The 12,030-nt window shown below is 36.6% G+C and overlaps 1 protein-coding gene across 3 annotated transcripts in view; it reads left to right on the forward strand.

The window, feature by feature from the left end:
- The window catches only part of LOC137021687 (bactericidal permeability-increasing protein-like), a 246,002-nt gene extending 241,179 nt beyond the window's left edge, over positions 1–4,823 (forward strand). For 2 of the 3 annotated variants that reach the window (XM_067388499.1, XM_067388500.1), the window contains exons 10-16: positions 2,314–2,373; positions 2,455–2,622; positions 2,716–2,783; positions 2,901–2,943; positions 3,026–3,089; positions 3,499–3,575; positions 3,706–4,822. In XM_067388499.1, coding sequence (XP_067244600.1) covers positions 2,314–2,373; positions 2,455–2,622; positions 2,716–2,783; positions 2,901–2,943; positions 3,026–3,089; positions 3,499–3,575; positions 3,706–3,747 — 522 coding nt within the window. In that variant the 3' untranslated portion in view covers positions 3,748–4,822. Of the gene's footprint in view, positions 1–2,313; positions 2,374–2,454; positions 2,623–2,715; positions 2,784–2,900; positions 2,944–3,025; positions 3,090–3,498; positions 3,576–3,705 lie in introns of all 3 variants that reach the window. The other variant, XM_067388501.1, reaches the window with a different exon arrangement.
- The last annotated feature ends 7,207 nt before the right edge of the window (positions 4,824–12,030 follow it).

The raw sequence follows: 12,030 nt of genomic DNA on the forward strand, positions 1-12,030 counted from the left end.
AGTCTCAAGGAGGTGATTGGGTTCACCTACTGCTGATTTGCTGCTCATTCACCTCAGCTCCACTGATTGGCTGCAGCCAGGAGAAAGCCAGCATATAAAGCAGCACTGCCTCACAGCAAGCTGAGAGCGCTACAGGGAAGTGTTTGTAGCCCGCTCCTGTTTAATATCATGATTAATGACATCTTCAGTCAGGTAGAAAATGGTATGAGAAGAGAAGATATATGCTGATGATGGTGCATTGTGGAAGAGAGGGCGGAATGTGACTTACATGGTTAATAAAATTCAGACAGCAATAAACCAAGTTGAAGAATGGGCTAAGAGATAAGATTCAGGTTATCAGTAGAAAAGACACAGGTTATATGTTTCTCAAAAAAGAATCAGAGGAATTATAGCCAAACTATGTCATTGCCTGCTATTCCTCCATGGATGTTTCCAATGCCCTATATAGACATTCAGTTACACAAAGAAATTAAGGAGAATGAAAAAATATCAGAAGAATATGTTGTTCGGCAATACATGGTAAAGAAGTATAATACATATTTTTACTGACGGATCAAAAGATCCAATCTCAGGCAAAACTGGAGCAGCTGTATTTATTACTGTATATATATGTATATACAGGCTAAATAATAAAGGAAATGATATTAGATTTCTTTGGGTTCCGGCACATGTAGGGGTGGAGGGCAACAACTCACTTAAAAGCAGAAATGTAGAGATTCACATTGATATGAGTAAAGTTGGGAAAGAGAGATGAAGGGGAGGCACCTGTTTCAGATTCAGAAAAAGTGGGAAAAGGAGATTGGAATTCAATATTAGGAAGGAAAGAATCATCATTAATTTTTAAACTTCGCATAGGACACACAGGGTTAAATTATAGTTTACATAAAATCAATAAACATCCTATAGGGAAGTGCAATAAGTGTAATGAACCAGAAACAGTTGAACATGTTCTCATAAATTGCATAGCATATAAAAATAAAAGACAAGAGTTAAAGGATAAGATGAAGGAAATGGAGCATAATACAATATCATTAGAAAATATTCTGGCTAAAAAAGTGGATGAATTCCTATGCAATATGCAATATTGAGGTTTTTAAAGGAAACAGGAATTGATTTAAGAATATAGTGTTTTGTTTGTTTTTCTCATTTCCCATCGATGCTCCACGCTCCAGTTCAGTTGGCAATGCACCGATAGCTGGTCTAACTGTAAATGTTTCTCTTTGTGAGGTTTGGTTAGAGGTGTCTAAAATGCATCTTTACGCACAACTGCCAGCCTGCATGGTGAGGTTCTCAAGACTCCAGAGACACCAGCAGCTTCAAATACCTGTTTGCTGCTCAACACTGGCTTTTTTATAGCTGCCCTTTTAATACAATCATTTTTTTTGACAGGAACTTTCATTAATAAGCCTTTATCTGACCAAGTTCAGCTGTGCTCTAATCACTCACAAATCTTAAGATAATTCGATAATCTCCATTCAGTTTTCACACAATATTAGTTGTTTTCATGCCTTTTGCACAACATTGGACCATTTCATGCTTTTCATCTTCAGAAAGATCTTTCTTCCTCCCTATATTGCATGAGAACTGTGACTTGCTTAATAATGTGGAATAACCTCTAAGTAGGGTTTCCATAGATCTGGCGAATTATTTTGTCTGAGATTGATACCAGTTATCTAAAAATACATGGATAAATAAACAAACAAACATTTTCTTAGAAAAACTAAAATCTGAATGTTTATTGTACTGAAATTTTACTGATATGTCAATTGCATAATAATTTGGAAGGCAGTGTATACAACCATGTTGAATTTCAGCCCATAAAAATGCAAGCCTTAAAAATACAATGCTTCAAAATGCAAGCACAGCTAATGTAATGTTTTTTTTTTTTTTTTTTTTTTTTTTCAATTAGTGCAATTCAACAAGCTTTTTATTTCAAAAACATTTGGCATTAAATTATTTCCATACACAAGACTGTCCCAGTATGGTAAATGTCAAAACTCAGTGCCCTTAATCCACAATAAACAAAAATTAACTTTTATACCACGTTGGAGCTTTATTTGGGGATAAGGGCTCGTCTCAATATCTGTACTTTGCATTACCATTTTTTTTTTTTTTTTTAAACAATGTTTTTTTTTTACACTAAAAATACTAATATTGTTCATTACAGAAAGAAAACTTGCTTGGTCCATGGCATGGCACTTTAATGTTTGAGTGAATGAGATCTTCAATCTGAGATCTCAAGCCTCACAGAAGCAGAAGCTTTTGCTCTGAATTTCAGCCGTCTTGCACTAGCCATATGTTTGTTTTTTGCAGATTCCCTCTGGTTCTCCAATTCGTCTTAACACAAGGACATTTGGAGCATTCATTCCTCAAGTATGAAAATAAATAGCCATATTCAGTCATTAAATTTAAAACATGAAAAACACTAAGTTTAAGGTGATTTTTTTTTTTTAGATTGCAAAAATGTATCCTGGTCTGATGATGAAGCTGTTGGTTGAGACAGTGAAGGAGCCGATCATTATATTTGAACCAAACAACATGACTATCCAGGCTAGCAGTACAGTGACCGCTTACGCTATTCAGCCCAACAGCACACTGTCTTCACTCTTTGTCCTCAATCTGGTAAGATGCATGCACCAGGAGGAGGGATAACCACAAACTGAGTTAAATGAGCTTTATATTATGTTTTTAATTAATCTTTCCCTCAACCAACAGGAGGGCAGTGTCAGTGCCAACATATATGTGACAGAGCTCAAACTGGCAGGACATTTAACCCTTAACAAGTGAGTTTTGGAGCCATACACACAATCTATCCATATACAACTGGATATGAGTTTACGTACTTAAGTTCTTAAAGGATTGATACAAACTGCACAATTTTATTTTATTTTTTAAAACAGAATGTTTATGAGCTTAGCAAAAAGCTATGTGGGACCATTCCAGGTAAGAAGAACTGCAAACTATGACAAGTGTTTTATGACTGATCTGAAAGCAATTATTCTCATTGTAAAATTTGAATCAACAGGTGACATCTCTTGACAATATTTTCTCAATGGTCTTGAAAGTTGCTGTGATTCCCAAGATTAATGGTAAGAGGCTTTTTTCTTATTTTTCTAATTATTATTTTTCTTATTGGTATTAGAGCAATTTTAAGTTCTTACAGTTCACTTTTTAACAATAGGGATTTTCACACTTAAAATAATTAAACCTGTGTCATTCTAAACCCTGGGTGAACAGAATTCTGAGTTACCTTGCTTCACATTTCACATTGCTCATAATTTTGCTGTTGATTGCTAAGAATATCCGTAACATTCTAAAACAGCACCCTAATCTGGAGCAGGTTAACTCCAGGTAAAAAGCTGTTAACCTCACCTCTAGATTATAATTGTGAGATGTTCCTTTACCCAGAGTTAAAATGGGGTTTAGAACAACAACCTGGGGTTAAGTGCAGTGTGAAAAGCCATAGAGATGTTGTTTACTCATGAACTTCCCTCTCAGCTCGTTTACAGGAAGGTTATCCACTTCCTGCCATTGGAAAGATGCAGCTTGTAAACAGTCAACTCCAGGTTTTGAAGGTTTGCATTAGTGTACTATTACACTATTATATATACAGCACATCTAATATGTTGTAATAATAATACTAATAAATAACATTAATAATAATAATAAGTATAATATAGTAATAATTTTCTTTTTTCCCCATAGGACTACTTGTTGATTGGAACAGATGTTCAATTCACGGGATAAATTTCACGTGAATTGAAGAATTTCATCAAGATTTAATACTGAAGACAAAATGTTATGTGAATTTTAATTTGTTTTTTTATGAATAAACATGGGGACACACAAACTCTATGTGAATACTGTATGAAAATTGGGTGGGGGTTGGTCTCCAATATGGTGCCCTGAGTACGTGTGTTTGTGAGCTCTGCAATCTCAAGCATGCACATAGGCAGTGGAATGTTCAAATATAACTGCAGGAACTTTACAGATCATTTGATTAATATTAACCAGTTGTAGGTCGAACAAACACAAATTAATCTTCCAGATGATTCGTTCAAACATAATTCCATACAAAACTCATCTCAACACTCCAGATCCCAAATCAACACGCAGAGCCCAAAATCAGAGAATATATAATTTGCGGCTCCATTCAGTCTACAAAATCTCAAGCTTAGTGCTTTATTGCCTTGCAAGCTTCAAAGAAAGAGCATAGCTAAGGAAGAACATTATAAACATAAAGCAGTAAAGACTAAAAAAAGAAAAGAAAAATATTTGTGTGTAGCACCTATTCGGATATGTACAGGAGCCAGATGTTTGGAAAGGGACATGGTGAGGGGATGGAGACCAGGGAAGAGAGAGCGGGGGTTCTGATTCTATTGAGGTCACACATTAAATCGGTTCATCATAAAGTTATCACACGACTCCTCTGTTTTGTGCACATCTACAGCTCAGCTCTAGGAAGAGTCCTGGCTGTTCCAAACTTCTTCCATTTAAGAATTATGGAGGTCACTGTGCAGGGAATCTTCAATCCAGCAGATATTTTTGTAGCCTTCCTCAGATCTGTGCCACAACCCAATCCTGTGTCTGAACTTTACAGGCAGTTCCTTTGGCTAGGTTTTTGCTCTGATATGCATTTTCAGCTTTTAGACCTTATATAGACAGGTATGTATCTTTCCAAATCATGTAAAATCACTTGAATTTGCCATACATGCCAATCAATGCTTAGAAACATCTCAAAGATGATCCAATGAAATGATATGCATCAATTTCAAATGTCATAGCAAAGGGTCTGAATAAAATGTCAAAGTGTTATTTCTTTTTAATAAATTTATTGCCTTAAATCTGGTTTTGCTTTGTTATTATGGGATATGGAGAGTAGAGTGACGTAAATAATAAAGCATTATGTATTCGTCCAGTGTGCTCACTAAAAGGTGAAGCATTACAAACAAAAAAACGAACTAGACAGAAGTATCTAGAATTAGACAGAAGGATCTGAACACCACACTCCACACGCAACATGTCACCAGAATGAAAAAGCCTGAGCGAGTTCTGAACCGCACATTCACACAAAAACAAGATGACACACGTAGCTAGGCCTGCAACATAAAATGTATAAAAAAGAAAAAAAAGATCTGAATACTTTTTGAATCCACATTAAATCCCTGAAAAAGTGTTTCTAGGAATAGAACTGGACTCACACAATGCAAGAATGGTTCTCTTCTGGTCGTGTTAAGTTGTTTTTAGCCTCTGAATCAGTTCAGAGCATGGCAGGACAGGTCAGGGTTCTGTTACTTCAGTTAGGTTTATTTTTGCTTTGGTAACAGAGCTCTGACGCTTGTATCGTCTCATCTTTGTGTAAACATGCTGCTCCGTGCTCTCTCAGGAAATGCGCTCTTTTGTCCTTCTGACACATTGCTTGTATGGAGTGTGGTTTTCAATTCCTGGCACTTCTGTCTAGTTGGATTTTTGGTTTAGTGCCGGGGTTTGGACATTCATGCTCCATGTTTTGTCTTTTGTTATGAGCACACGGGACGAGTTTTCATCCTCCCACCATGCACTGTAGTCTTCTGTGTTTTGTTGAACACCTGGCTTATGTTCCACCCTTCTTGTTACCTGATTACTTGTTTATTTGCCCCACCTGCTCTACTGTCCTAATTTCCTTCTCTATTTATTATCTGTTTTCTCTGTCCTATGAAAGTTTGCTGTCATATACTGTACTTCTTGTCCTGTCCTGCTCCCAAGCTTTGGCGTTTCCTGTTCCCAGCCTTGACGCATGCTCAGCCCTGCTCTGCCTGCTGCGTCGGAGGCCTTGACATTATTTCCCCAATGGGATAGTTTAGTTCCTTTTAATTCCTTTAAAAGGAATTAAAGTTTTATCAAGCTTTTTGGTCTCATGACAGCTGCTACACTGGTAGTTCTTCTGGGTCTGTTTCACGAGACTGTTGCAATGGTGGGTCAAAACGTGAATTTACCCATTGTTCTCTTCACCATAGGTTACGTACAGGTGAGGTGAGGTCTGTCACTGCAAAATGATTATGACAGATGCTTAGCTACTAAGGTCTGGAAGGGCAAACATCTTGTGGTATACAAATTGCCTGGAGATGTTGACGGTTTTTCTAACCCTGCACTATTTTCTTACAGACATTCAGAACAACCATGTCATTGTCAGGATGGACAACATTACAGTAGTTTCATATATAAATTGACAGGGGTGATTGCATTCATGCCCCATGTGGAGGTTAGCACAAACCTGTTACAAATGTAACATCAGTGCTAGAATACAATGTATGCAACTTAAATGAAATATAAGTAGTCAAAAATGCATGTTAAACTCATAGTACATACAGTGATGGAGGGTGCAGCATTTACTTTGAACAGAACCGCTCTGAGATGCCAATCATAAGCTGCTCACGTGAACACACTTGGAATCCTACCACAACCAGCCATTGTCATGTGATAAGTCAAGTCAAGTCACCTTTATTTATATAGCGCTTTTTACAATGCAGATTGTGTCAAAGCACCTTTACCTTGATAACTGGTACATAATTTGGCTGCACAGCAGCTCTTAAATAATAGTGTAAATGCAGGCAGATCAGAAGCACTGTTGAATAAATGTCAAGAATACTATTGAATATCAAATGTCAAATGTCCCCAACTAAGCAAGCCAAAGGCGACAGCGGCAAGGAACCCAAACTCCATCAGGTGACATCAGGTGGCAAACAATAGGTGTTAAAATGGAGAAGAAAAAAAAACCTTGGGAGAAACCAGGCTTAGTCGGGGGGCCAGTTCTCCTCTGGCGAACAGTGCTTTGTTACAATCAGGTTGCTATCATAAGTCTGATAGGATCGCAACAATCAAAGTATTTATTTCAGTTCCATCCAGTTGAGGATCGTATTCATCACGCCGGTATGGACGGTCTGTTGAGGAACTGTGCTACTGGCTGTCGTGTCGATGAGGCCTTCACAATGGATGATCCAGTTGACTCGATCTCTGCTGATACTTCAGGGCTGCGTTGTGGTTGTGGTCGTGTCCAGTTGAGGATCGTATTCATCACGCCGGTATGGACGGTCTGTTGAGGAACTGTGGCACTGGCTGTCGTGTTGATGATGTCTTCACAATGGATGATCTAGTTGACTCGATCTCTGCTGATACTTCAGGGCTGCGTTGTGGTCGTGTCATGGCACCGGTCCTTGATCTCAGCTGGATACGGCCCAGGGGTCTCATTTATAAAACTGTGCGTAGGATCCCTACTAAAAATGTATGTACGCGCAAAAGCTAGATTTAAAAAAAATCAGATTTATAAAACCATGCGTACGCCAGAAACTGCGCACAAATCCCTTTATAAATCCCAGTTAGCGGAAGATTGTGCGTACCTGCATCTCCACCCTGTCTCCTCCCCGAAATAACCATATATGGAGCTTACGACGCCTAGTTTTACTATGCATAACCTCATCTGCATATCATTTCCATACACGTTCCCAACCACGTGACACCACAGTTAACACCGAGACATTGGAAAATATTAGATATGGACTATAAATGCCATTTGTGCCACACATTATATTGATAAAGATCATCCAATATCCTCTTTATGTTTTAGAATAAATATATCAAAATATCCATAAAAACAAAATTGTATAAAATACTTCAGATAAAGGTTTTAGGATAGAGTTGATTCATTCATTTCCACTGGCCAGATAGTATTTTAATAGTTTTAAACAATTCAAATAAAATGTATGCAGTTTTGCTGATAAGCTGAACATATCTTTTAGGAAGTTTATAGGCTATTTTTAGTGGAAAGAGATTGGCCTACTTATTTATTGCAGTGTAAATACAATTGTCTGACTCGGCGCGTCACTGACAAAGCATTTTAAAAAGAAAACATACAAATCTTACCGTTTTCCTCAAATTATATCCTTCAAATGGTAATTGTTTCACACAACATCAACACCTCCTACAGCTGTGGTGGCTGTACAGTAAGATATTATTGGACCTATTCAAACTGGACAACGGACCGTTCGACCACAGAATACAGCAGTCTCTTCCATAATGTCTAAGTTAAGTGTGCATCACTGATCGTCATTCTCGAAAAAATATTTTGTCATATCATCTGCAGTTTAGTTTAAAGAGGAATTATTTTGCTCCCAGCGCTCCTCGCTGTCATTAAAGCAGCGTGTCACTGAAAAAGTGATCGAAAGTAGCACATCTACTATCTCAATTCATATCACTTTTGTCTCCAGAATGTGCGTACGCACGGCTCAAAGTTTGCTTAAAGTTGTGCGCATTCTCCCGTCAAGTTTGTTTTTATAGATCACAACCTTTGCTCGGGAACTGGCGTACGCACGTTTCCAGCCCCGTTTTGTGCGTACGCACGCTTTATAAATTAGACAGTGGAGGAGAGAACTAAACAACTAAACGTCTGCTTACACTTTAGGCCTGTGCTTTGATATTAAGCTAGTTTTATTTTTTATTTCGATTTCGCTTCCAAGGGTCAGAAAGAACATATCTGAGGTAAAACTATTAAAAACTAAAAACCGCGTTTCGTCTAGCACACCTTCATTCTCTTCACAGCTGCGCGCGTTCGTTCCTCCTTAAACCCAAACTTAACGTCAGAATCGGCACAATCAGTGATCGTTGTAAAATGGAGTCTTTACTGTTGCTAAATTGCAGTAAAGGTTTGATAATTATTATCAACGTTTAAAATGTTGAAAGCACAATAATCCGTGCATGAGACGCTGTTCCTCAGGCTGAATTGCGGCGCGTGCTTCAAAATGGACCGCAAATAAACAAACAAATTACAGGTTGGGCTTCAGGTGCACGTCCAAATGATCAAATACACACAATAGCATGTTAAAATGACCGGATCAGAGCGTGTTTAGCTACTTAAACGCAGTTTATATCGTAAGTGTACATGAACAGCTTGGAGAAAATCCGATGCGTGTTAATATTGTCTTAAAGTGACAGGAGTCAGTCACCTTCTCACGATCGTGCCATCAGTGTTAATCAAACAATAAAATGCAAAGAGAAAATCACTCATAGCGTTTCTTCTAAATATAGTTAGCTGTAATAAGTTGAATCTATTAATTTATTCGGTAACACTTTACAATAACAGTACATGAATAACCATGAACTAATACCTAAATTAATAGTTACTTCAACATGAACTCATGATTAGTTAAGATATGAACTAATGAAGAGTGATCCTTAACTACGACAGGAGTCATAGGGATTCATGCATGAAAACAGCAGCCTTAACTATGCGTTAATACATGTTTGTTAATTAATGCATTAATTAACATTTAGGGGTAAACTAAATAAATCAGCCTCCATAAGAGTAAACAAGAAGTACTCTGAATTTGAATTAAACGCGATTTAATACTGTCATAATTTACACTGTAATATCATAATCTGCCATCTGCAGCTTTGTGACAAATAATTGCAATGACACATGATTATTTAGCCATTAATTACATAGATCTGTCTAATCAAATGTGGAAAATAGACTAACTACCACTAATAAATTTAATTTGATCCAAACTGTTTTCTGATTTTTATAGTTCATTTATATTTAGTCATAGCTAAATAGTCATAGTCATAGTTTATTCCCGGAACTAAAGTATGTAGGGTTTGTTTCTGGCGGGACACTCATTAGTGGCGCACGCTAGGTGTTCTCTTGTCGCGTTTGTTGTGTTGCTGGCATTTTAAACTAATAAATGTTGACTGCTTTGGTAAGCCGAATTAATAATTAAAGACATATTTACATGTATGTTTTATTGGGGTTTTCAGGAGGTTATGTGAAGTTATTAACTGTATTTGTATTTTTGTCGTTTAAATGTATATGCTTTGATTAGCATTAGCTTGTGGACGCGCTATTTTACATGTAAATGTGCCTTATGTGTGTCTTTACAGGTATGTTTATGGCTTGCTTTCAAGTCCATATATGTTTAATTATATAAATAAAAATAAAATACAAATACCTTTTTTTTTTTAGTTTTTTTGTACCGGGGTGTAAAGGAATAAGGATGGCACTCTATAGTGTTAATTCATATATTAGTTAATGATGTGTGATATGTGCATCATGTCATGACTTTACTTGAGGGGGCACAATCATAATTAACTCATTATTAACTAACCATATACTAACATCAATTAATGGTTTGTTAATGTATACTTATGTCATGACTTTACTTGAGGGGGCACAATCATAATTAACTCATTATTAACTAACCATTTACTAACATCAACTAATGGTTTGTTAATGTATACTAATGTCATGACTTTACTTGAGGGGGCACAATCATAATTAATTCACTGTTAACAACTTACCAAATTCAGCTCATGATTATCATTAACTTACTATCAAATACACTTGTACTAACACAACTATATAAGTAATCAGCCCAGTTAAGTGATGTTGTGTGACTTTTCAAAAAGTCAGAGAATAGAGGTACAGTATGATCACGGCCTGCGTCTGGATGGAGAGAGAACTTCTGAATCTGATCCCAGCAAACGCTCCCTGACCTTAGTTCATGTTTCCTGTTTGGTTATTTTTTTGGGAACCGATTCCTCAGGAACTGATATAAGTCACAGTAGTTTAGTTTGATAGGAAAGAATATCACAAAACAGATTAAGACCTTTTAAGATAAATAGTGTATTTAGTATTTTATATGTTTGATAAGGAGGATAAGTGAAAATAATGGCAAACTAATCCTGTGCCTTTCAGGAATGTTTATAATGAAGCTGCGGATGTCAATAGTTTAAATTCTGACAAGAATAAATTGTTTAAATTTATTTCAAAGTCCAAATATGTATTATTCCTTCTTATAGAGACTGTTTGATTTAGTTTACCCTAAATGTTAATTAATGCATTAATTAACAAACATGTATTAACGCGTAGTTAAGGCTGCTGTTTTCATGCATGAATCCCTATGACTCCTGTCGTAGTTAAGGATCACTCTTCATTAGTTCATATCTTAACTAATCATGAGTTCATGTTGAAGTAACTATTAACTCAGGTATTAGTTCATGGTTATTCATGTACTGTTATTGTAAAGTGTTACCATTTATTCTGTGAAAACCGGATCGATAGTATCGGTAAGAGTAGTAATACCGTTAAAACCCAAACGATACCCATCCCTAGTGATGACAGAACTGGGCTAATATGGTCATACTTCCTAGTTCTAGTAAGAACTCTAGCTGCTGCATTTTGTACGAGCTGTAGTTTATTTATTAAGCGAGCAGAACAACCACCCAGTAGAGCGTTACAGTAGTCTACCCTTGAGGTCATAAACACATGAACTAACTGTTCTGCATTTTTCATTGAGAGCATATGTCGTATTTTAAATATATTTTTCAGATGGAAGAATGCAGTTTTACAGATGCTAGTAACATGGCCTTCAAATGAAAGATTGGTATCAAAGAGCACACCCAGGTTCCTAGCTGACGACGAAGACTTAACAGAGCAGCATCAAGTGTTAGACCGTATTCTAGATTATTGCGTGAAGAAGTTTTTGGTCCAAAAAGTAGAATCTCTGTTTTTCCTGAATTTAGTAGTAGGAAATTACTGGTCATCCAGTTTTTTATATCAGCTATACATTGTTAATTTAGCGAATTGGTGATTTTTGTCAGGGCGCGAAGAAATATAGAGCTGAGTATCATCAGCGTAACAATGAAAACTAATGCCATGCTTCATAATGATATCTCCCAAGGGTAGCATGTACAGAGTAAAAAGCAATGGTCCTAGTACTGAGCCTTGTGGTATATAACTTTTTATAACTTTAAGTGCACTACTACATTGCGATTTTATTTTCTGTTCGATTAGTGATTGTGTTTTCTCTGATCGGATAACTATCTGATCGTGAAAAGACCTGGGGCTGTATGTATTGTAAAGAGCAAAATTTTAGCCTTAATTGTGTCAAAATTCTAAGAATGACGTAATTTTACTCTTATTCCTAGACTTAAGAATAAGTATGATTCATAAAGGTTCCTAAGTGTCAAGACTAGGTCTTAGCTCCTAAAATATTTAGG

The sequence above is a fragment of the Chanodichthys erythropterus genome, chromosome 6 (genome assembly GCF_024489055.1).
Source record: "Chanodichthys erythropterus isolate Z2021 chromosome 6, ASM2448905v1, whole genome shotgun sequence".
NCBI classification, from domain to species: Eukaryota; Metazoa; Chordata; class Actinopteri; order Cypriniformes; family Xenocyprididae; genus Chanodichthys; species Chanodichthys erythropterus.